Genomic DNA, 25,600 nt, shown 5'->3' with positions numbered 1-25,600 from the left:
TGCTGGAGATGGAGCTGTGAAGAAAGCCTGCAATGCTGGCTGATGGCCTGGGCAGCCGATCCATGGCATTCAGAGGAAGAAAAGTTCTTGTGTAGGACCTAGGACCAGGGCTGGGGCATGGAGTTCAGTCAAAGCTGCGGATCGGATGAAGAGTCTTTCTAAAAAATTTTATCTAGGGTCTAGCTATGCACCCCAGGCTGTCCTGGAACTTGAGATCCTTCCGCCTCAGCCTCCCAAGAATTGGAGCTATAGGCATGCCATTCCTATGCCTGTTTTCTGATAGGTCATCATTTTGGAAAACAAATACCACATTCAAAAAGGGAAGTTTTTTTTTTTGTTGTTTATAGGTCTGGGGGGGGAGGGGCGCATTTTGTTGTTTTGTGTGCTGGGGGTCAAATCCAGAGCCTTGTACATGCTACCCCTGAGCCACACCCCCAGCCCAAGCTCATGGCCTCTGAGTTACCTTCTGTGACTAATGCCATGGGTTCCCCCATCACATACTACTATGAAGTGAAACACGGTCCCTTCCCTGGCTTTCATGATGTCATTATTTTGCCAACTTTATTGTTTTTTAATCTTGATTTCCTTAGAAGCAAGGTCAGAGCTCAGCAAATATTTGTGATCTGGAGGTGACTGCAGCCAACACTATTGGCTGTAAGATCCTTGACTTCCCAGTGAGTGACAGATGCTTTGCTTGGAGCACAGGCTTAGCTCAGACCATACTGAGCCAAAACCCTGTAATCCTGTAAGAAGTGCCTGCAGGGTGCTCAGGGTGGAGCAGCCGATCCAGCCTCAGACAAGCTCCCCCAGCATCCAGAAGTGAGGTCTGAGCTAAAGGTGAATTACCTAGGAGAAGTTGAGGGGCTAAGAGTGCTCGGAGGGAGCATGGGGTGGAAGGGACTGGAAGTGGAGCGGGTATGTGAGTACACGTCTGTCTGAAGTGGGCACAGTGCTGTCTCTGCTGGACTGAGTCCTCTGAGGATCCGTGCATGCCTGTCCTGTTGGAAGAGCTGAGTGGAGATGGGGGTAATGGTGAGATGGTGCTCTGCAGCTCCTTAGTGGTTCACTGGGCACCTTGCTGAGACCTCTTGATCACTTGCAACTTGGCCTTGGGCAACACATGACCTGGTGTCCCCACAGGCCAGCCAAGACAAAAACAACTTTCATAGCGCTATGTGATGTCCATAACCCAGTGGAGGCCTGCCTGAGGAGCATGGAGAACTAAGCTCATACCAGAAGGGAGGGTGCATCTGATCTAGTGTGCACAGGAACCTGCCAGCTCTGTGGTGATCAAGTCCTGGCCCTGCTAAATTTCAGTAAGTTTCTGTGTCTGTTATCAAAAGGCAGCTGTCCTGAGCGCAATTTCCACATCTGCTGCAGTGACTCTGATTGGTGGTGGGCACAGAGGTTCCTTCCCTGGACCTCTCCTGGGCAGATGGAAGATCAGCAAACTGTTAGAAGTAAGGAGAGCCTCGGGCCAATGGCTTTGAAATAGGAAAGATGACCACAGCGTTTACATCTGGACTCCTTAGGGATGTCTTTGCTTCTTTACTTGAAGCATAAGTAGGGGAAAAGCAATTGTTGTATGTTTCTACATCTCTTGAAAAAGACTGCCTGCTTTCAAACACCCACAGCTTTGAGCAAATATTTACATTCCACTTCAACACACTTGGACTTTCAAGTCTGTGCTGCTGGTTACTAAAACGTTTAATAACTGAAACAGAGGAAGCCGTGTTTCAATGTAATATGTTGGAGTGCCCGACTCTCCTTCTGCACGTCCAGTGAGTCTAGTCACTTCTATGCTTTGTGTCCCATAACCTGACACAGACCTGCTTTCACTGAATGACTGTTTCCATCAAAGTATTTCAAATGCCTTTAGTTTAACTGGAGATCCCCACCCTTGAAGTATGTCTGTGGGCACGTCTCTCCCAATCCCAGAATAAGTTTAAAAGACACAAAAGTAGAGGGAAGACCAGATGGGAAGAGGGAGGCAGCCAATGGGGGGCGGTGGAGGAGGCGGTCAGTGGGGGGCGGTGGGGAGGCAAGAGAAGGAGAGGTGAATGTTGTCAAAATACATTATATAGGGTCTGAGGATATAGCTCTATGGGGGAAAGCATCTGCTGTGCAAGCATGGGGACCTAAGTTCAAATCCCCAGCACCCATATAAAAAGCCTCACACGGCTGTACATGCTCCAGTATAACCCCTGCACTCTGGGAGGCAGAGACAGGAGGCTCCCATGGGGCCAGCCTGCTCCAGGTTTAGTGAGAGACCCTGTCTTAAGGGAGTAAGGCAGACAGTGACAGACTAGGGCACCCAATGCCCTCTCCTGGCCTCTGTGATGCACCTTCTGCCTTCTCACATATGTACATACCACCACACACAAAACATACATTATATACATACATAAAATGGCATACAGTATATATGCTAATAAAAACAAAGACTTTAGATTTTGTTTTTCTTTTATGTGTCTGAATGTTTGAGCCACATGCGTGACAGTGCACCATGTACATGCAGTGCCTACAGAGGCCAGAAGAGGGTGTTGGATCTTTTGGAACTGAAGTTACAGACCATCGCTAGCCACCATGTGTGTTCTTGGAACTTAACTTGAATCTTCTGCAAGAGTAGCCAGGGCTCTTAACTGCTGGGCCATCTCTCCAGCCCCATAAGAAAGGCTTTTGAACATGTGCTAGGGACCCCCTGTCCCTGTTCCCTTCTGTGCACAGTCAGCCCCTGCAAGGATCTGCACTTCGTAAAATCTGCACACCCGGCACATTCCCCACAGACTTTCTTCCACAGGCGGAAAACTTACTGGCAATTCAGAGGAAAACTAGATTCAACAGAGGTTCAGTCAGTGTAGTTTTACTAAAGGCAAGGGCAGGCCGTGTAATCTGAGTTATCCAGGGAGCCTGTGCATTCCTGGCTGCTATTTCAAGACTCTCCCGAGCTGATCCCTGCCAGGTTTATTTGGTTTAACTCCCACTCTGGGAACTGGGCTTGGTTCTGGGCGTGGGGTTGTCATGAGAGCAGCTCCCCCAGGATTCTGGCGGACAGATGCAGAATGGCTGGCATTTTTCTTTCCTCTCCTCTGTATAGACAGCAGGTTTGAATCACTCAGCCCTGTTTTATGTAACATATCCAGGCCAGGAATCATTTGAAAAACATTTAGGATGCTTAATTGGATCTTGGTTTCAATGAAAAGGAAGCATTGCCTGGTACATTGTGTATTTTTGTGTTTGGGGCTTTATAAGAACATAAAAAGGCCTCGTACTTCTGCTCTTCCTGTTTCCTGCTCATTAGTATGGGAGGGGAGGATGCGTCCCCAGTGAGGAATATCCCATCAGTCCTCCACTTTTAACAACATCCTTGGCCTTTCACATAGGAGTCCACTCCCTGAATAAAGATGGCTGTGTTCTAATAAAACTTTATTTACAAAAGCGGGCAACAGGCCTGATTTGACTTAGCTCTGTCCTAAGGAGTGAGCTATTGTCTGTAGGAGATGGGTGTGAAGTAAGGAGGACAGAGGATGGAGGAGGAGAGGAGGGCATTTGCCTTGAGCATCCCGGGGAAGAATGGATTAGGGCAGTGGGTGCTGAGAGGGACAAGAAAACAGCAACGGCCTGGAGGAAGAAGTGCGTGATGGTCCTTGATGTGGAAGCAGTGATGCTGCCCTGGACTGGGCCCAGAGAGCCCAGACAGTTGGCAGGACCTGCCTGTCCTCCAGCTTGATAGAACAGTCTGGAATGATCCCATGGGCTGCTTTTCCCCACTTACCTGTGTGAGGTCTGCCTCTATTCTAGCCTAATGCCCTGAACACAGAAGCTGGCCTTCTTGCCAGTTTCTGCAAGGTATGGTTCACAGCAAGCGTTTGTCTTTGTAGTAATGTCTTTGGTTTTTATCACATACCTTCTGTCTCTCTGCAATTCTTTTCCTTTCCTTCTGCCAGATAATAGCCATTCCCTGGGGCCTCAGGGGCTGGCCCACATGACTTGCCAAGGAATTCTCCTAGCAGCGGTGACTCCCCTACCTTAACTCTGTTGACCCTAGCAGAGGCTTCTCAGAAAGTCTCCTGCCTTCTCATCCTGTGTCTCCATCACTCCACATTTTTGTCCTACAAATTCTTATAGCAGAGCATGAGACTGAGGAACCAGCTATGGCCTTCACATTGGTCAGACCTGGGCTTGGAGCTCCTCTTAATTCTCCAGCTGTGTTATATCAGGTCTGAGTCTCAACCTCACTGCCCCGGAGGTTACAGTTCTGTACAATATGCTCCCCTGTGCCCTCTGCCGGAGGAGAGCAACGCCATCAGGTGGGACTGCCTCGGTGTGGGGCTAGACCTTTCCATCTTCATTTCCTCTTGTAGTTCCCAGATGGGAGGATAAAATGGGACCTGTGGGTCTCTGTCGCTCATTTACACCCTTAGTACAAAACTTGACTTCAGGCAAAGAAATTTCAGTCCTAGTGGTTTGACAACTGGAAGTGGCTGAGTCAAGGGTCAGTTTGATATTATTTGAAACTACCCACTTCCTTCTAGCTTGTGAGCCACATTTGGGACAGAACAAAAGATCCAAGCCTGCCTTTTTCCCAGCAGGGTTCTGGCGTTGACACGTAAGGATTCTTCATTGTGGTGATAAGTTCAGTCCTGAAGTTGAATAAAATGCTGAGTGCTGGGAAGAGCATCCTGCTCGTCATGGGTCCCATTTTTCACTCTGTTTGGATGGAACAGAGAGATCCCTGGAACCTCTGGTGTGATCAGTATCGTGGCTACATTTGGCTGACCAGATTTTACCCTGATTAAGTACCGAATCTGTATGCTTTGTTCTTCCAGGTTTGGTGCTAATCACTAGGCGTGGGTGCCTGCACACTGTATTTGCTTAAACTTCTCTACAAAGAACAGAGTCCTAGAAGTTTTGTGAGGGGGACAGCAAGTTATTATTAATAACTCAAATGACTTCTTTGTCCTTACTCCCAGACCAAGGTCACTGTCTGTGATCCAGAGCTGTGTTGCATACGTGGGGTTGGTCAGCTTTCTGTCACTGAGTCAGAATGCCAGAAACAAACGGGGAGGGCAGCTTGATTTGGGATGTTGGTTACAGAGACTTCAGTCCCTTGTCATCTGGCTCCACTGTGTCTGGGTCTGTGTGAGTACGAGTAACGAAGTGGAGGGCACAGTGGAGCAGAGCAGCTCACCTCCCAGGATCCAGGAAGCGGGGATAAAGGGAGTGTGAGGGCAAGGCACCTTCCCCAGGGACCCACTCCCTGTAACTAAGTCCCAGCTCCTAAGTTTCTGTGACCCAATAACCCATCACATAAACCCACCAATGAATTCATCTTTGATGAGGTCAGAGCCTGCAGGATCCAATCACTTCCCAAATGCCCCATCTCTGCGGCGCTGAGAACTAAGCCTTGGAGGACGTGTCAGAGCTAAGCCATAGCACGCCCCAGAGGTTCCTTCCAACTTGCTGCCTGTCTCATTGCTGAGAGCTGGAACCTACTGAAGGCATGGACCATAGATTCATGGTTCTACCCTTAGTGACTAGAACAAAAGAAGGATTCACACAAAAAAAGTTGCAGGCATCGGATGGGATCGAGTGGAGAAGGAACAGGCACTGTGGTTGTCCTGGGATTCCTAGGAGAAACAGTCAAATACTGAGCCCCAGTCATATTCCTGGTTAGCGTACATCCCAAACTCGTCATCAGGATGGCAAAGGCCATCTGGGGCAACATGTAAGAACCTTAGTTATGTGTGAATATGGATCAAAACTCCAACCTGGTCCATGCGTGAGCTGACTTTCCACACTGTATCTCAAAGCCCTGGGCATCTTTGTTCCCTGAAATTCCTGTCACCAGCCCTTTGAGTCTCACAGAAACAGACCAGATGTTGTCAGGAGCAGCTGAGTCACCACTCCAGACAGGGAACCATGTGCTAACTAAGTTGCCTCCAGGGAGTGTGGTGAGGTGGCCAAGGTACATGGGCCCCGGATGAGAGCAGAAGCGAATTGGAGCTTGTTAGCCATCCAGTCGTCCCAGGCAGGGAAGCTGCTGCAAGCCCTGGACTCATGGCAGTACTGGGAAGGTCAGCTCTCTCTTCCTCTTGTCAGACGGGGCTTCTGAGGTGCCTGCTGGTCTCACTCAGCTTATGGTAGACTCAGCGTATGGTAGATAGCACCAAAACGTGGCACAGCTCTACCTTGCTAATGTTAGGAAGGTTGGTGTTAGGGGTGAAGATGCCGAAGTCCCTGCACCTTGCAGTATTCCTCTGCTCCCCGTGGGGGAGGAAGAGTGTGGCGCTCACCATCTCTGCTGAGGGGATTCTGTTCCAAGCACAGACTTGAGTGTTAAAATTCTTATCTACCACAGACCAACTGGGACGTTGGGCGGTGCAGCATCTAAGCTGTGGTGAGCTCCTTTCATAAGGTACTTGGATGAAGTAATGAACTGTTTTATTTTATGGGGTGTGGGGATGTGGGGGTGTGTATGGAGTAAGCTACAAGTCAGCCTTGGGTATTGTTCCTCAGGTAACCCACCATATATTTTTGAGACAGGATGTCTACCTGACTGGAGCTCACCAGGGAAACTGGCCAATGAGCCCTGGAGATCTCATCTCTGTGTCCCCGGTGCTGGGATTACAAGTGTATACCCTGTTGCCTGGATTTTTTTAATGTGTGTTCTATGGATCAAACTCAGGTCTTCATGCGTGCATAGCAAGCACTGCACTGACTTAAGCCATCTCCCCAGCTGACAGCTCATTATTTTAAGTGAATTTGTGAAGTGAAATTATTTAAGGACTTAGCGCAGTATTTTGCACATAGGATCACTCAGGAAATGGTAGTTATTGGCGTTTTCTATTTACTTATGAAGAAACAGGAGCTTAGCCAGATAAAGTTACTCAGGATCATTGAGCCATTGAGCTGAACTTGAACCTACCCACAAAGTTCTATGTGGCCTGAGTAGCAAGAACTGGACCAAGACCTTGGTGTAAGTTTGTCACGATTCTCTGATTTGTAAAAGACACTTAGCCTGACAGAGTTACTAGGCTTGGTCTGAGTGAGTGCCCCACTTCAAAACCTGATTCTGCTGCCAACTTGTCCTGGCCAGACCTGTTGCATTGAACAAAACAGACACCTGGACGAATTGCTTCCTGATTGAGCGAGTAAAGCTGGTGAGCAGTCCCTAGGGGTGTTTTCCGCCTCCCCTGATTTCATTTTTTTTTCCAAAAAAAGAATTCTGTTTTTCCATTAAGAAGACAACTGTCAGGTGAAAGGCTCAGAAGTCTGGCGGTGCTGTGTGGATCAGTGACACCAGCGAGGCCCTGGAATTATTTGATCTATCCGATACCGAGTGTCTGCAGACTGGGCAGAATGAGGATAAATGAGTGCCTTTTTTCTCTGGCTTCTGCACATTTGGCCTAACAGGTAGTGAATAATGGGCCAATTCAGTGCTCTCTTTCTGCATTGATTCCCCCCCCACCCCAGGAATACAATAAGCTAGTTTTTTGGTTGGGTTTTGAGTTTGACTGACAGAGAAAATAACAGCAGAGATATCACCTCTTGCCAAGCATCCTAAATTTCGAAGAACAAAAACCATACTGAAATTATTGCTAAACCATTTGACATTCCCGTTTTTTAAAGGAACCTCTTGGAGGGAAAGTTCTCTCTTTCCTGAGGGAAGGAGTTAAGGTCAGCACGCACACAGTAGGGTCTGAAATCTGCTAACAGATCTGATGGAAGGACTGTGTCTCGTGTTGGCTCAGGCTTTGATTCTTGTTAATATTTATTTACTTGTGGGCATACATGTGTGTGCACGTGTGTATGTATGTATGTGGGTGTGCTTAGGCCAGAAGACAACTTGTAGGAGTCAGTTCTCTCCTTCCACCTCCTGGGTTCTGCGGATCAAGCTCAGGTCATCGGGCTTGGCGGCAGGCACACTTACCCACTGAGCCATCCCACCAGCCCCGGTCCAGGCTTTGAGAGCCACACAGTAGGGTCTGAAATCTGCTAACAGATCTGATGGAAGGACTGTGTCTCGTGTTGGCTCAGGCTTTGATTCTTGTTAATATTTATTTACTTGTGGGCATACATGTGTGTGCACGTGTGTATGTATGTATGTGGGTGTGCTTAGGCCAGAAGACAACTTGTAGGAGTCAGTTCTCTCCTTCCACCTCCTGGGTTCTGCGGATCAAGCTCAGGTCATCGGGCTTGGCGGCAGGCACACTTACCCACTGAGCCGTCCCACCAGCCCCGGTCCAGGCTTTGTTCTTTATCGTGTCGAGGTGGACAGGAAGTGCAGCTAAAGCGAGTGATCTTGGCAGTGAAGTCACTTTATTGCCTCTGATCTGTTTGACCCCAGATCTTTACTCAACCCTGTGCCTCGGTGTCCCCAACTGGAAAACCAGGACAATTACTATTTGCTTCACCGGATTTGTTATGAACTGAAAAAGACAGTGGAACGTGTCGGCCACAAAGCGCGTGTTCTGTGAATGTTGGCTGTTGCTCTTCTCGATGTCCAGTGCTATGAACATCGACACATATGCACCATGGAAACCTTTTTTCAAATAAACCCACATGGAAAGAGAGCTGCTGTGGTGGGGCAGAGAAGGTATAAGACCAGGCCTGCGTGGCTCTCCTCTTCCGTGGTGACTCCCCTGCCTGGCTGCTTCCTGGCTACCAGAGGTGTGCTCTGTGCACCCAGTCCTATAACGGGTCATTGGCGTCTCCGTGTGGTGGACCTACTCTGAAGGGTGTTGCTTTACCCCCCCCCATGTCATTAGGCAGAGAAACAACAGGGAAAGAAGCTACTTTGGTTCCTTCCTCTGCCTCCCCGAAGTCGTCTCCTCCACCTGAATCTGTCTATTCAGACACTCCTGGACTGTCGCTTCTTTTCCTGCTCCTTGGAGAACACAGTTGCTCACTGTGGTGTTGGGAGCCTTGAGCTCTTCTACCCCCACCTCCTAAACTTCAGTGTGTGCTGCAGTCTCATGGGACTATCACGAGACGTTCTGCTTGGGTAGGCTTGGGAGCTGCATCGCATAGCATAGCAATTGCCGGGATTCTGTGTTCAGAAGCCCCACGCCTTTACTGAATGTGAGACCCGTGAGATGTCATTACCAACTCAAGGCTCGGATCCTTTTTGGGGAGAAAGAGTAGCTTGTTCATCTCTGAGAGAACTAAGAACTCTTAAGATTGTGTTGTCATTGTCCATTGTTCTTGTTGTGATCTGCACCGTGTCCTCTGCAGAGGCCTCACCTTCCTGCTCTGAGTGTTGCTCCTGCCTGTGTTCATCCCTCCGAAGCTGCTTTTGGGCTCTGTGACAGCCTTGTTTCAGGGATAAATCACAGCATACCCAACTGATGAGAGAAATTTTATTCATAGACCCACTTGACTTTCGTGCAGAGCTTTAGCAATTGCCGGGATTCTGTGTTCAGAAGCCCCACGCCTTTACTGAATGTGAGACCCGTGAGATGTCATTACCAACCCAAGGCTCGGATCCTTTTTGGGGAGAAAGAGTGGCTTGTTCATCTCTGAGAGAACTAAGAACTCTTAAGATTGTGTTGTCATTGTCCATTGTTCTTGTTGTGATCTGCACCGTGTCCTCTGCAGAGGCCTCACCTTCCTGCTCTGTGTTGCTCCTGCCTGTGTTCATCCCTCCGAAGCTGCTTTTGGGTTCTGTGACAGCCTTGTTTCAGGGATAAATCACAGCATACCCAACTGATGGGAGAAATTTTATTCATAGACCCACTTGACTTTCGTGCAGAGCTTTATACTAACGGTTTTTTAATGAAGTGGAGCTGTTATACACTTGCAAGTGTGCGGTGCTGTCAAGGAGTCTCGTGGGAGCCCCGCACACTGCACTAGAGGGCCTCCTCCCAGCAGAACTGGGTGGGTTTTCCTCCTTGGCGGCCTCCGCAGGCTAGTGCCATCACCTGGTGGACAGATACCTTTTCTGACTTGGTTGGTACATCCATTTTTGCCCTTTTCATTAGCTGATGTTTAATAAAATGGATACCAGGACAAATTTTTATTAAAGTACCAGGCTTCTCCTTGACCTTGGGATAGACACAGTGCTAGTGAGCCCATGAGAGGTTCTGGAGAGTCCTGTAGACAAGAAAATGATTTTCTAAGCACTCAGGAGTCAGAGGTAGGTGGATCTCTGTGAGTTCGAGGCTAGTCTAGTCCACATAGTGAGTTCCAGACCAGCCAAAGATATACAGTGAAACCCTGTCTTCAAAGGAAAGAAAGAAAATCATTTATTTGACCACTGTTTAGCCTTCCATTTTCCAAACTTCCCTGACCATGGAACCCCTTCCTCCTGTTCCTGCCTGTTAGCTTGGTTCCATGGAAAACATCTTGGTTTAACGCTGGTGGGGAGGCTCCTTCTGTGGGACCCCTCCCTCTACCCCAGGGAAAAGCAGGAAGTGGGATGTGATAGAAGAGGCTGCGGAGCTCCTTACCTAATTGTGGTAGATGGCTGCGCTTACAGCGGCACATAGCAGTCCCGCTCTGCCAAAAAGCTGCTGGCTGTGGACAGTGGTCTCCTGGGGCACGGGGTTACCCTCTGTAAAGTGTTGCTCATCTCTCTCTGAAATTTCATACACCCTTGGAACAAAAAGGAGCAGGTTTTCCACAGCCAATTTCAGACTTTCTTATGGCCATATATGGTAGAGAAATGGCCTAAGCAATTAAAGCAAAACTTTTCTCCTTGGGAGTTTGAACAAATAACTTCAAGAGAGAAAGGCTGTGTTTTCAGGGTACTGTGACTTCAAGACACAAAAGTTAAGACAAACATCTTCCATTTTTAAAGGTGTCTTTAGGTCTGCTGATGTAGCGCATTGGGTAGAGTGCTTGCTTAGCCTGTCCAAAGCCCTGAGTTCTGTCCCCAGCACCGCACAAAGTGGACATGTGCATATGTCTGTAAGCCCAGCACTCTGGAGGCAAGAGGATCAGAAGTTTAAGGTCACCCTTGGCTACATAGTGAGTTTGGGTCTAGCCTGAGCTACCCTGAGACCCTGTAGCAAAATGGAGAAGAGATCGGGGGTGAGGAGGAAGAGCTTCCCTCAAATACCAGCAGTTGAACATCCAGTTTGTTTGCAATGTGCAGTACGGCTTAGTGTGGGAATTCATCTCTGTTATTACCCCACTTCTACCCATAGGGACAACACTTTCAAAATAGGTATTAAACAGAATAAAGGATAACATCAACTCGGGACTGGAGAGGTGGCTCAGTGGTTAAGAGCACTGACTGCTCTTGTAGAGGACTTGGGTTCGATCCCCAGTACACACATGGTGGCTAACAACAGTCCGTAACTTCCGTTCCAGGGGATCCAATGCCATCTTTTGACTTCTGCAGGCATTGCACAACACAGGTGTACTTAAATACATGCAGGCAATACACTCATACACATAAAAAATAAAAATACAATATATAAAAAGGGATAACATTAGCTAAATTTTGAAAATTATTTAAAATTTTCTTTGGTCTGAACTGACTGCTGATGTTCCCGCCCATTTCCAGTTCCGACTATGATTATTCCTTAAGAGACGAAGCATGTGCTTGTGTAACTTCTGGGAAACACTGGGAAGTGTGTATATAGTTTTGATCATGTGGCACCATCTCTTTCCAACTAAATGAAAAATCAAGGCTGATAAGTGCTGAGGATGCATAGAATATTTAGCTTTTGAATGTTAAGAGAGGAGGCCAAGCGTGGTGGTGCACGCCTTTAAACCCAGCACTCAGGAGGCAGAGGCAGGCAGATCTCTCTGAGTGCAAGGTCAGCCTGGTCTACTTAGTGAGTTCCAGGACAGCTGGGGCTGCAGAGAGACCCTGTTTTGAGAGAGAGAGAGAGAGAGAGAGAGAGAGAGAGAGAGAGAGAGAGAGAGAGAGAGAGAGAGAAGAATAGTTTATGTGTCATGCGATTTAAAGGGTTCATTTAAAAGGAGAAAAAAAAAATCACCAAATGAGTCTTTTTTGTGTGTTTTGTATTCAGGTATATAATGGTCCTTAAGACACACAGAGCAATAGCAATCTGTGTTCCAGGTGAAGTTTACCCGTGCCTAATCCTGCTCCTGCTGCTGTCCTCGATGTGTATGGCTTTGATGGTTTATACACAGGAGAATCTGTACAAGGAGTGCACTATCATCAACATGAGGCATGCTAAGCATCAGTTTTAATCCTCTGCTATAAAGGAAAGTGGAATCTACAGATTAGTGAACTTTAAAAATTAACTCTCCACTGATTGCTCATAAAAAGATCTTTTTTTTTAAAACCCTATGTGTAAAATTAGAAGTGAAGGAAATATACTTTTATAATTTAGGATTTTCTTTGGCATTTAAAGTAATGAAAGGTCCCAAAATTATATGAACTGCCAAAGTTTACAAAATACAAATTTTAGAATAATGTAAGTTAATAGCATATATATTGTTTTTATTAATTAAAAACAACTATATTATTACTATATCATTAAGGAAATAGAAAATACACAGTAATCTGAACAAGTAAATTTTAAATAAAGAATTACTGAGTGTTAGGGAAAAAAACGTCATGTCTTCTCTTTGTCCAGATGAGTAGGATTTTTAAATTTTGTGTAGGACATACCTTTTGATATACTGTGTGTGTATGTGTGTGTGAGAGAGAGAGAGAGACAGAGACAGAGACAGAGACAGATTTGAAGTTTATTGGGGGTATTAGGTAACACATAAGCCAGACTCTATCATGGCTTTTCTAGTAAGCTTTCCTTTGTTTGGTGTTCCCAGTTCTTCATACCATTAGTGGGATCTGAAAGCATGTCTTGTGAAACCACTTGGATGCACTTGGGATGACTGAGTGGTGTCTCCTTGTTGTCCTGTACTGTTTTTTCAGCTACCAGCGGAGAAACAAATGACCTCATTACCCATAGTCTCACTCGGTGTTAGCCAAAACAAGCCACCAAAGAAAGGGGATTGCCTCATCATATATTAGAAGGAACACGACTGTAGTGTCCAGCTGTCGAGCGTTCTCCCTCCTCTGAACTGAGAGTCTTGAGGAAAACCTGACGGCTCTTGTAAGGCAGAGAAGATTAGCTTCTCTGGCATTGGGGCTTACAGACTTTGCATTAATAAAGCAACTTAAAAATACAGCAGAGCTTTGACTGTGAAGATAGTCTTTATCTGGCTTGGACCTCTGAGGAGCCTGTGGGATTATACACACGTGTGTGGACATCTTGTTCCTCCCCCTCCAGACCAGCCCGGCTCCTGCTCAAACTCCATGGTATTCTTTTATTAATATTTAACTTGCTATTTTCATTTTTATGTGTATGAGTATTTTGCCTGCGTGGGTGTAAGTGCACCAGTGTCGCACACTGCTCGTGGGTGTCAGAAGAGGAGTCGGGTCCCCTGAAATTGGAGTTATTGATGGTTGTTAGCCGCCATGTGAGGTGCTGGGAATGGAACCTGAGTCCTCTGCAAAAGCAGCCAGTGCTCTTAACTGCTGAGCCGCCTCACCAGCCCCATTTCATGGCATTCTTACGCTGTTTTCCTCATTTCTTCAAGGATCCTCTCTAAGAATCAGCCAGTGAGAGAACCGTGTTCAAGCTTCTGCCTTAGTATAAGACCCTGAAGCCACGTACAGTGGCGCACACCCGCAACCCCAGTGCTTGGAAGGTGGAGGCAGGAGGATCAGGCGTTCAGGCTCATTCCTCAGCTACATAATGAGTTTGAGTCGAGACTAATCTGCATGAGACTTGGTTTCAAAATAATAATGATTTCTCCGACAGTTCAGAGAAGGTTCCAGAGTCCTGTAGAACCATCCAGGAGTCGAGCTACATTCAAATGCCCATCTGTGATCTGGTGATTGGTGTGAGTTCTAAAACATACACTTAGGATAATTCAACTGGTTTCAATTATCTTCACAAATCTGAATGGTCAAGATTGACACCTTGACAAATTATAGGAAATTGCAAACATTTTCCCAGACCCAATTATCAGATCTATTCCCCAAAGGCTTTGGAAAGGATTTAGACCAGAAACCTCCCTGGGGCAGATTTCAAATCACACTACCACTGACAGGCGCTGGGGTCAGCCAGCCTGGGACACACTCAGTCTTTGTATCTGTTGGCTTCAGGGCCAGACCACCAACGGCTCCCTAACAGAAAGGTAGGAAGAGAGGAGACCTGGACTGCAGTTTTTTTGAGAGAGAGGGGAAAGTGCTTATGGTCTGCCTTACACAGTATTTTCATTTAGAGACCATTTGGGTTCCTTTCGGAGGCGGTTAAGGCTGGTTGCCAGAAAAACCAAAGATTTTCCCTTTCTTCAAAGCACCCGCCTGCAATGTTTCAAAGGAGACCTTTCCTGCTTGCAGAGATTGTCAGTTGGTGGTGAGTGAGCCTTGTAAGTTGGTCTCTTAGAACTGAGATGTTCAGGTTGCCCTGTAGGAGCCAGGAATGGGGTCAGAAAAGTGGATCAGGGGCTCAGTCATCAGCATTATGTGTGTGTGCAGGTGTACATGTATGTGTGGATACATGTGGAGAACAGAGGACAGTCTCACAGCCTCAGGTGGTCTCTCAGGTACCCCGTCCTTTGTTTTTTTTTTCAAGGCAAGGCCTTTCACTGGCCTGGAACTCATCAAGTAGACTAGGTTGGCCAGAGTCCAAGGGATTCACCTGTCTCTTCTCCCCAGCATTGAGCACATGCTACCATGCCAAACTTTTATATGTAGGTTCTAGGGACTGGAAGGCAAACACTTGCCAAATGAGCTACTCCTCAGCCCCTCCTATCAGGGACACCAGCATGGGCTGTGCCAAAGTTTATTGTGTATAATGAGAGTGTGTCTTGGGATCTAATGCACCCAAGAGGCTCAGAGGGTAAAGGTACCTGGTGCACCTGGCACCTGATGACTAGAGTTTGATCCCCAGGAATCACATGTTGGAAAGAGAACCAACTCCTGAAAATTGTCCTCTGACCTCCACAAAAGTGTTGTGGTATCACATGCCCAAGCGTGCATGTGTACATGCATACACACTCACATACATTTAGAATGAAGTTGTAAAAAGAATTTCTTGATACTCAGTTTTACATGGATGCATGACACACTAGATTATTCTTAACTATAGTTAGTGGTCCAAAATTCACAGAATTTTTAAAGATCTTTTAAGATTATTTCACTCATCATGGCTAGGTCATGTGGCTGACCTGCTCATTCTCAGCAAGATATATCCCATGCCAAACAAACAGATATCTGAGTGGATCAAGTTCTAAAAGGAGCCATTTCAGATGAGTTTTGGAGCTGATCCAGCTTGAGCTTTCTGGCTTGATTTCCCCATAGTCCCACATTTTCCTAAAAGAATAGATTTAATAGAACACAAATATGTCTTGGTGTAATATAATAGTGTTTCTTCAGCCTGCGTCACTCACAAACCTGTGTGCTTTTTGCCAAATCTGTGAATCACTTGTGGCTTTTTTGGCTTTTTTTTGGTCATATTTTTCTTAAGTCAACTCAAATTTAAATCTATATTTAAGACAGGGTCTCATCATGAAGCCCTGGCTGGCTGAACTGTGTAGACCAGGCTGGCCTTGAACTCACATAGGTCCACCTGCCTCTGCCTCCCAAGTGCTGAGATTAAAGGCCTGCAGCGCCTGCCTAATCTCTACCTTATTTTTTTTTTTTTCAGTCTTTTTGAGACAGGGTCTCTCTGTAGCCCCAGCTGTCCTACCTTTTAAAAGATAAAAATTCTGGTTTTGTGGGCCAGGCGAAGCAGTTCACTTCTCTTAATGGCCCTAGTGATGCTGTGGGTTATGGAGCATTTTTATGGATATTTTCCCTTTCCTACTTGCAGTCCTTTGCTCTAAAGGAAGGTTCATGTACACAGAAGAAGAGGCAAGTGAGAAGTCACTGAATTTGAAGAACTCATGCTTCGCTCTCCTTTACCCTCTTTCTCCCCCCTTCCCTTTCCCTCTCTCTGTCTCCCACCCCCCAGGCTTGTTCTCCTGGGACACCAGGATTTTTGACTTGATCAAAGCTGATAGTACCTTGCAGTGGCCAGCTTTCTCCTTTAGTAAGCATCATCTGAGGAACTGTGGAGGGAGAGTATCTGAAAATGAGGGAATACCACATGCCTATACGTTACCACGTAACCACGTAACCACGCCGAGTGTTGACCGGGGACAGGATTAAGGCATGAGGGCTAAGCAAGGTTGGCCATGGCTTCTCTTCATGGGGTTCCTGGAGGCCCGGGATCCTAACATGAGCCAAGCTGAAAAGACTCCAGAGAAAAGGCTCATTTCTTTATCTTCTTTTTTGAGGCAGGGTCTCATTATGTAGCCCTGGCTGATCTGGAACACTTTATATAGACCAAGCTGACATTGAACTTTCATCCACCTGCCTCTTTCTCCCAAGTGCTGGGATTAAAGGCATGCACCATGCCTGGCTCACCCTCTTTCTTACGAATGGAATAGCTGAAGCATGGCAGGACAAGGTGGCTTATCTGCAATGTCACCTTTAGTGAGGGATGAAGGGTGGAGGCTTGGTCTACCTACTCTGGCATCTTTCTGTCTGAGAACCCTGCAAGGTCTGAGGCTGGACCTGAAGTCATTCATTCAAACCCTCATACTGGCAGAAACTGTTATGGTTAACCTGATCGAAACCACTCCTGACCTGAAGCCTGTCACCTGGCTGTGATGTGAGTGCATACTGTCTCATCCACAGACACCCTGGTCCCTCTAACCCTACTTGGAAGACATCAGAAACCAAATCCAGAGTCATCTCTGCAGATGTCTTTCATCACTGTAATGAAGAGCTTCGAGAAGTCCCCAAGGTTTTATAACCAAGGGAGTCAGGCCAAAAGCCAACTCTGAGTTTTGAACTCCCTCTCCAGTGCATGAATTTAGGCTTGAAAGCTGTTTTGTTTTATTTATTACTGTTGTGTGACTGTGCATGTGGAGGTCAGAGGACAACCGGGTGGGGTTGGTTCTCTCCTTCCACCTCTATAAGGGTTCTAAGGATCAAACTCAAGTCATCTGGATTTTGCATTAAGCATTTTTACCTGTTGAGCTATTTCCTCAACCCCAGGTTTGAAAATTTTAATAAAATGTTTAGTGACTCCTGGTAAAACCTGCATTTCTTTTGCCTTAAATGTGGCTTGAAAATGTGATTTGTGGTTAGTAATCTGCCAACCAATATAAGCTGGGCATGGTGGTGCACACCTTTAATTCCATTTGGGAGGCAGAGGCAGGGTGATCTCTATGAGATCGAGGCCAGCCTTGTCTATATAGTGAGTTCCAGGCCAACTGGGGCTACAGGGAAACCCTGTCTCAAGAAAAAAACAACTATAAACCCCAGATCTGCCAAGCAAGCCCTTCAGAAGCCCTTGACTGGCTGTTCCTGCACTCGGATAGGCTTTGGAACACGAAGAAAAGTTACATGAAGAAAAGAGGGCTTCTGCCATAGTGGACATCAGACTAAATAAAGGAGTAGCTAACCAGTTCATAACAGAACTACTACATGGCAGTTGAAGGGTCACCTCCTCCAGGAAGGCTTCCCAAACTCCAGGAAGAATTGGTAGATCCACTTCTCCTTACAGTCCCTCTGCTACTCCACTGTGCCCTGTGCTTGGTTTTGATATTTGCTGCACCCCTGGCTGCAGAGTTCCTAGAGGGCTTGACTTGTATCGTGTTCGGTTCTGCGTGCCCGCACGTGCTGCACAGCAGGTGGCTCTCCAAAGCCATTGCTTGAGGGAGGTTTGGACAGTGTGCTGGATCGCCTTAGTGTCAATTTGACACACCTGGGTGGAGGGAGCCTCAATTGGGGCATTTCCTCCATTGGACTGGCCTGTGGCCATGTCTGAGGGGCATCTTCTTGATTGTTGAGTGATGTGGGAGGGCCCAGCCCACTGTGGGTAGTGCCACCCCCTGGGCAGGTGGGCCTGTGTTGTATAAGAAAGCAGGTTGACCAGGGGCCAGAGGAGCAAGCCAGTAAGCAGCATTCCTCCATGGCCTGTGCTCCAGCTCCTGCCTCCAGGTTCCTACCTTGGGCTTCCAGATGAACTGTGACCCAGGAGATGTAAGACAAACCCTTTCCTCCTCAAGTTTGTAGTGGTCAGAGTGTTTTGTGACAGCAATGGAGAAACAAACTAGAACAGACAGAGTCCCTGGGAAGCCGTAGTAGGGAAAGCCAGGCAGTGTGGCTTGTTAGGGGAAGAGGCATTTGAACTGGGGTTTGGAAGACACAACAGAGTTCCTGGGAGCTATTGTGTCATGGCCTAAGAAGTGACTGTGTAATATCCCTGGGCCCATCACCTTTTCTGAAGGAGACACAGTGAATCTGGCAGATGGGGGCAGGAGGCAGAACACTTCCTTCTGGGTCAGTTGTTAGCCACATAGTTGTAAGTTAATTTCTAGCTGCCGAGTGTTAGTGTTGAAAACGCATAGAAATGGCCCGTAGGCATGCTTCTGGTCAGAATAGTTACCGAGCATGCTCGTAGGAGTCCCCATCAATGTCTGGCTGATCCTTGTACAGGTGGGCGCTGTGCCCAAAGCTGCTTTAGGAAAGAGCTGTATCTCAATGTAATCCTGCAGCTCCTACAAGAACAATACTGCAACCTACCCCCAAATCTACTTTTCTTAGCGTTTATTTTCCTCTGAATGATATAATTTATTAATAGTTACCCGTTTCTTTTCATTAAAATGTAATGTCTGTAAAGGCAGAGTCTTTGTTCTGTTGTGTATGAATCCCAAGTATCTGGAACAGCGTCTAGCACATGTGAAGTGCTTGATGAGTAAGTGAATGCTGGTGTCAATGAACTCATCGAGTGGATGAGTAGCTGGGTGGGTGAATTGGGGTGGATGGGAGTGGGTGGATGGGTGGGTATGTGGGTGGATGGATTGATTGGTGGGTAGATAGACGAATGGATGGATGTGGGTGGGTGGATGGATGGATGGATGGATGTGTGTGAGAGGATGAATGGGTGGGTGTGAGTAGGTAGACAGATGAATGAATGAGTAGGTAAGTGGATGAATTGGGGTAGATGGCTGTGGATGGATGGATGGATAGATGGATGTGAGTTAATGGATGGGTGTGGGTGGATGGATGGGGAATGAGTTAGTAAATGGATGAATGGATTGATGGGTATATGTTTCACTTGGCCCTTGACAAGATCCTAGGTAAAGGGAAACGCAGTTTTCCTGGAAGTTGTCCCTTGGAATGTTGGTCTTTATTCTGTGGTCCAGCTGCTTCCTGATGTGGTACATGGCTGGTCCCACCATGGGTGTCACCATCATATAAGCCAGGAGAGACAGTGCCAGAAGAATGCGGTAGGGATGGAAGTGACTGCTGTTTGCATGCATTCTTCAAAAAGGAGGTGGTGGGCTGGGAATGACACTTAATTGGTGGAGAGCTTTCCTAGCATGCACAAAGCCCCAGGTTCAGTCCCTAGCACTTTGTGAACCAGGAGTGATGTACACTGGGAGGTGGAGGTTGGAGAATCAGAAGTTCAAGGTTATCCTCAGCTACATAGCAAGTTCAAGGCTAGCCTGGGATATGTGAGACCCTGCCTTTAAAAAAAAAAAAAAAAAAAAAAAAATGAAGGTTGCTGCCCTTGACAGTCCTTGTGTCAGGAAATCTGGGTTCAAATCCCGGATCTGCCCATTCTAGCCAGATGACGAAGACCTCTTCAGCCCTCCCTGGCCTTCCTTTCCTCTTGTACAATGAGAGCTAGAGCCCCATTTGACAATATGCTGAGATTTGTGCCTCCAGATCCCTACGAGTGCCCCTTCCCTCTTAGGAGACAGTACCAAGCTGGGGAGACCCTGTGACAGGCTGTTGGCCTGGGTGGGCTCCCAGAGCTAGTTTGAAAGCCAGTCTCTGGCTCTGCCCAGGAAAAGATCCAGCATCACCCTTGAGTTTTGGTAGGGAGAGTTATGCAGCACTCTACCCTCCCAACCCAAACCCCTGGTAAGTGAGGAAGATGGATGTATTTTAAAACATTGGGAGGTCTGCTTTAGATCACCCAGAGCTGTGGCTTCCCCACGCAGCTGCGAGCTGAAGGAGCCAGTTCCAGGCTGCCTGGCTCCCAGTGGCTTGCACCCCACACAGGGCTGCCTTCACCCGGCCTCAGCCCCTGCAGCCGTTGACTTTTAAATCATCAAAAGCCGCTCTATACACAGTTTACTCTGTTGCTGGAGAGCAGCGGAACATAGGTATTAGGAAGAAAAAAAAGAGAGAGAAAGCACGCCCCCGAGGAAGCAACCGTTAATCCTGCCAGGCTTCTGGGCACAGGAGTAGTTGCGGATGACAGAAGTTAATTAGAAACATGAGCAGTTTAACCGAAAACACTTGTGACAATTGGAAAGGCAGCCTCTCACTTTGCAGAGTTTCTCCTAGGGAATCCTTGTGGGAGCAAGTGGACGCTGCTAGGTAAGTCCTATTTACTGTGACTTTGGGGATACAGAGTCCCTCATAGGGGGCTGATGGGGCTGGGCTTTGGGGGGGCGGCTCAGTACAGTGTGATTCCTCTGTTTTCTGGCCACTTTGTCCAGCATCAGTGGGTACTTGAAGTCACTGCTGTATCTTCTCAGTGCCACTGCCTGAAGGGGCTGCAGTTCCAGGCTGTGACGCCTGACCACCTCGGTGAGGAGCAGAGCCGTGGGGAGCCTGCGCTTCCCAGAATAGTCTTGGCGCTTGTCTAGAAATATCTTGAGGCATTTGTGAGAAAAGACTTTGGGCAGGGAAACATGCTGAGCCAAAGGGGAAGCCTTGACTTTCAGATAACCTGTGTTTTCTTGCCTTAAGAAAGCCATATATATGCACAGATTATGTTCTTAGACAAAAGAAGGTCTTTGTAAAGAAGATCCAGTCTGGATCGTGTTTATGTCTACGAAAGTGCCGACACAGGACAAGCTTACGTGTTTTGATAGGACATGGCAAATTTTGTGGGTAGCTATTCCTTCATTAAAAACTCCTCTTCGTTTCACCTCCTTTTCTATTTTTGTTTACTTATTCCTTTATTTATTGGCCTACTTTATTTTAATGTCTGCTACATTGTTTCCCTAAAAGTTGGCTGTTTCTTGATTCTTGTGCATAAACTGAATTCTGGATTAAATAATTTAAAGTAGTGTTATTTCCTACACTTCTGGCACACCACAGTAGTGGTGGGTGGTGGTACAAGATTTTGTATGCTTCTCCATAAATTTGCATTTTCTTTTTGAGGTAGGATTTTCCTGTAGTCCCAAGTGACCTGGAATTCACTATGTAGACCAGGCTGCCCTCAGTCTCAAGAAGATCCACCTGCCTCTGCCTCCAGCATGCTGGGATTAAAGGTGTGCACCACCATACCTGGCTAGATATGAATTTTTAATTATGCCATGCGTGTTACTGTTAAGATTGGTATGTGAGGGGCTGGAGAGATGACTCAGCAGTTAAGAACACTGGCTGCTCTTGCAGAGGATCTGGATTTAGTTCTTAGCACCCACATGGTAGCTGGACAACTGTCTGTAATTCCAGTTCCAGAAATACCAATGCCTTCTTCCAGTCCTCATGGGCATAACATGGCACAGGTGCACCTACATTCATGCAAACCAAACCTTCATACACATAAAATAAAAATAAATCATGTTTTAAGAAGTTTGGCGTGTGTTTGCAGACACAACCAAGCTGGTGGGGTTGGGGGAGGGGCGGTGCGAAGTGTGCATGGTGGAGAACAGGAGGATGTGCTGGGTTTGAATTTTAACTACAGATAATCCACGCCTCCAGTAATGGAGCCGCGGGGCATTTGGGTGGGGATGACTGACTCGGTAGCCAGCGGTTGAACAGTCCGCCTCTCCCGTGCAGATCAGCAGGTAGGATTCAGGACTCTGTCCTTTCCCTGTCTCTGCAGAGCCATCGACAGCCTCAGCCGCCTCCAACCCAGGAATGAGCGAAACTGCACCTGCCTTCTTGGAGAACAGCCCCGGCGTCCCTGCTAGCTGCCCCTCTTCAGCCATCCCCCAGCCCGGCTCGGCCTCCAAGCCCTGGCGCAGCAAGTCGCTCAGCGTGAAGCACAGCGCCACGTCGTCCATGCTGTCGGTCAAGGCCGCTGCGCCCGACGCCCCCAGGCCCGCGCCTGAAGCCATGAAGCCGCCTCCCAACAGTCAGAAGTCCATGCTGGAAAAGCTCAAACTTTTCAACAGCAAAGGGGGCTCCAAGGCAGGGGAGGGCTCTGCGTCCCGGGACGCCAGCTGCGAGCGGCTGGAGATCCTGCCGAGCTTCGAGGAGACCGAGGAGCTGGAGGCCAGCGGCCGCGCGCTCTGCACCCCGGGCCCCGCGTCCAGCAGCCCCAAGATTGCACTCAAGGGCATCGCCCAGCGCACCTTCAGCAGGGCACTGACCAACAAGAAGAGCTCCCCCAAGGGCAGCGAGAAGGAGAAGCACCAGCGGGACAAGGACAAGGGCCTCGCCAAGAGAGTCTCGGTGGCCGAGAGGCCCGACCTCAAGGACGAGGCGCAGGAAGAGCTCAGCGCGGTGGCCGTGACCGAGATGCCAAAAAAGTCCTCCAAGATCGCCAGCTTCATCCCCAAAGGGGGGAAGCTCAGCAGTGCCAAGAAGGAGGCCACGGCCCCTTCCCACAGTGGGATACCAAAACCAGGGATGAAGAGTGTGCCGGGCAAGTCCCCAAGTGCCCCCGCCGCTCCCAAGGAAGGGGAACGGAGCCGGAGCGGGAAGCCGAGCTCGGGGATCGCCCCGCAGAAGCCCCCAGTGGACAGCAGGCATTCCAGCCCCTCCTCCAGCTTGGCGTCCTCGGAGGGAAAAGGCCCGGCGGGGACCACTCTGAACCACAGCATCAGCAGCCAGACCGTCAGCGGCTCCGTCGGGACCACCCAGACCACTGGAAGCCATACCGTCAGTGTTCAGCTACCTCAGCCCCAGCAGCAATACAGCCATCCCAACACTGCCACGGTTGCTCCTTTCCTGTACAGGTAGGCGGCACCTGTCACCCCTCACCCTGGTAGAGTGCCTGGATGTGTCTGCCAGTGCAGGGTCCAGGGACATAGGAACCGAGGAACCGATAGCCAGAGCAACACGTGGTTCCACCTAGAGTCTTCAATCCCAGTACCGTGATCGAAAGCTCAGAGAACCCTGAAGGGGAAGGCCTAGGAGCTGACCTCGGCATGAGCAGGCCTCCCCACATGTCTGTGGGGACCAGGGCATTTTGGAAGTAGCAGGAATGTGAATTCAGGCCTGAACATGCAAGGTGGCTGGTATGGTGTCACCCGGCATAAGCTGTAACCCATGGTAGATGTGCTTAAGTAAAGGTCAAGCTCCCTGCGAAGTAGTCGGGATTTTTTTTGGCAGCACTGGCCTTGAACTTTCGGCTCTCACAGCCCAGACTACCTGCTGGGGCTTTCTGAAGGAGAGGAACGGGGGAGAAGAGTAAGGAGACCAGTGTGATAGGGAAGGGCCAGCTCTAGAGCAAGGAGTGCTGTACTGATAAGCCACTGTCCCTTCCCTGGCCCCCCGGCCGGCCCTCTGATAGCACATCCCTAGGGCCATGTGGAACCAGGTGCTGGTTGCTCCTCCCGGCTCTGACAGCAGAGCCCCTCTGCTCAGCCTGAGCCACACGCCTGTGCTGGGCCAGCCTCCTGACTGACCGACCCTTCAGATCCATAAAAGCCCCCGCAGTACCTAGAAGGGAGCTGAGGTGTGTGGCATACAGACTTACCCTGGCCCTGTGCTGGAGATGGGTGGTGTACTCTGCCACACTGCACAGCCGGAAGGCACTTACTACCTGTGCATAGGAAACGATCAGATGTCAAATTCTACCCACTTAGTTTACAGTTCTCCCTCAATAATACATGTATATAACTGCACACGCATGATGCACTTAAATGCCCGCAGTCACATGCCAAGTATGGGCACAAGTCCATATTCATGTGTCAAAGGCAAATGTATTTTCACATGCATGCCTGAGTACATAGATTCATACCCATACTTAGTTTCCTGTGTGTATGACATGTTCCCTCCCTGCCTGCCTGAGCTGTGTTCCTGTGAGCTCTTAACATTCTATCTCTAGCCATGGCAGGGGAAAACCAGCCACCAGCCACGCAGTAAGGGGATACCAGGCTCCCCCTCCTCCAGGCTCCCCCTCCTCCAGGCTCCCCCTCCTCCAGGCTCCCCTCTTCCCTCCTGCACACTTCCTCTTCAGTGAGGGCTGCCGTTCCAGTTGGTCCATCATCAGCTCTGCTAATGGTTCTGAGAAGAGTGCCAGGGTTTTGATAGTGGCCTGGCGTGTCTCCCTGCCTGCACGGCTTCTCATAGAATTGTTCTCTGAACTACGGAAGTGACTGAATAGCTCCTGTGAGACTGTCCCAATCCCAGCAGCTTTCAGTGACAAGATAATGTACATTCAAGCTACTTGACAGGTTCCTGATTAGCAAAATTAAAATGTATGAGTCTCAGATCACCTTCAACCCCATTCTTTCCCTATTTTGACTGCGATCACTTGACAGATTGTAAAGCATCCACTTTGATTATTGTTATAATCTCAAGCTTTTCTATGGGAAGAAAGACTATGATGGGTGTGTGAGGGGCAGGAGGAAGGGAACTTCGCAGATGGTCAAGTTCCACTCCGGTGTGTGCTCACACGGCGTAAAGTCCTCTTTAGAGGAGTCAGGGAAGAGAGGCTGGGAAGGAAAAACCTGGACAGGAACTGGGGTACACACCCTCTCCTGTGTCCTGTCACCCGCCGTGGTCTTGGGCACTGGCCTCAGGAACAGCTAATTGCTTGTGCACCAAGTGTGTGCAAAGATCTGGCTAAGGGCTTTCTACGTCTTAGCTCCTATATCTTACCCAGCTGCTTGCACTAGCTTGTGACAAGAACCTGTGTTTAAACCCAAGCCTGTCCATCTACAGGGACTGTGCTGTCCTACTCTTTAAATCAGGGTTTCTTTTAAAATATTTTATTTACTAATTTTATGTGTATGAGTGTATTGCCTGTCTCTAGGTAGGTGCACCTGTGTCTCTAGGTAGGTACAGGGCCCTCAGAGGTCTGAAGAGGGCGTCAGATCCCCTGGAACTGGAGTTATGAACGACTGTTAGCCACCCTGTGGGTGCTGGGAATCAAACCCAGGTTTTCTGCAAGAGCAGCTAGTGCTCTTAACCAATGATCCATCTCTCCAGCCCCAGGGCTTCTTAAACTTTTTCCACTCGTGATCCCTTTCACCCAGGTAATTTTTACATGACCCCAGGTATATAGATATGTAAATTAGGTATCCAAATAAAACATTTGCTAATGATAAATCATAAAAAAAATTTGATTTAAAACAATTCTTTAAAGGGTTGGGAATATGGCTGAGCTACAGAACATTTGCTGGAATGGGTGTGGCCATGAGTTCAATCCCCAGTACTGTACAGAAAACAGAGAAATTCTTTGGTATACATATAATTTTACCACTAATTAAAGACAAAAGCAAATCTGCATATAGTGAAAAAATTTTAAATTCAATCTTTACCTATTATTTGGTATTGTAGGAAACAAAACACCTTCAACATTTCTCAAAGTTGGGTGATATTTTTATTTTGTAATCATCAGTGCTAAGAATGCTGCTTCACATAAATTCGTAACACAAAAGGGCAGAAGCGTGTGTAGGGCCTTTTCAGAAA

At 48.0% G+C, this 25,600-nt stretch overlaps 1 protein-coding gene across 3 annotated transcripts in view; it reads left to right on the top strand.

The window, feature by feature from the left end:
- Positions 1-25,600, top strand: part of Nav2 (neuron navigator 2) — a 402,958-nt gene that overhangs the window by 202,534 nt on the left and 174,824 nt on the right. For all 3 annotated transcript variants that reach the window (XM_017796647.2, XM_017796645.2, XM_017796641.2), the window contains one exon: positions 21,840-22,917. In XM_017796647.2, coding sequence (XP_017652136.1) covers positions 21,840-22,917 — 1,078 coding nt within the window. The remainder of the gene's footprint in view (positions 1-21,839; positions 22,918-25,600) is intronic.

The sequence above is a fragment of the Nannospalax galili genome, unplaced genomic scaffold, assembly GCF_000622305.1.
Source record: "Nannospalax galili isolate Female #2095 unplaced genomic scaffold, S.galili_v1.0 scaffold310, whole genome shotgun sequence".
NCBI lineage: Eukaryota > Metazoa > Chordata > Mammalia > Rodentia > Spalacidae > Nannospalax > Nannospalax galili.
The sequence above is the reverse complement of the archived record's forward strand: the minus strand, read 5'-3'. Positions and strand labels throughout refer to the sequence as shown.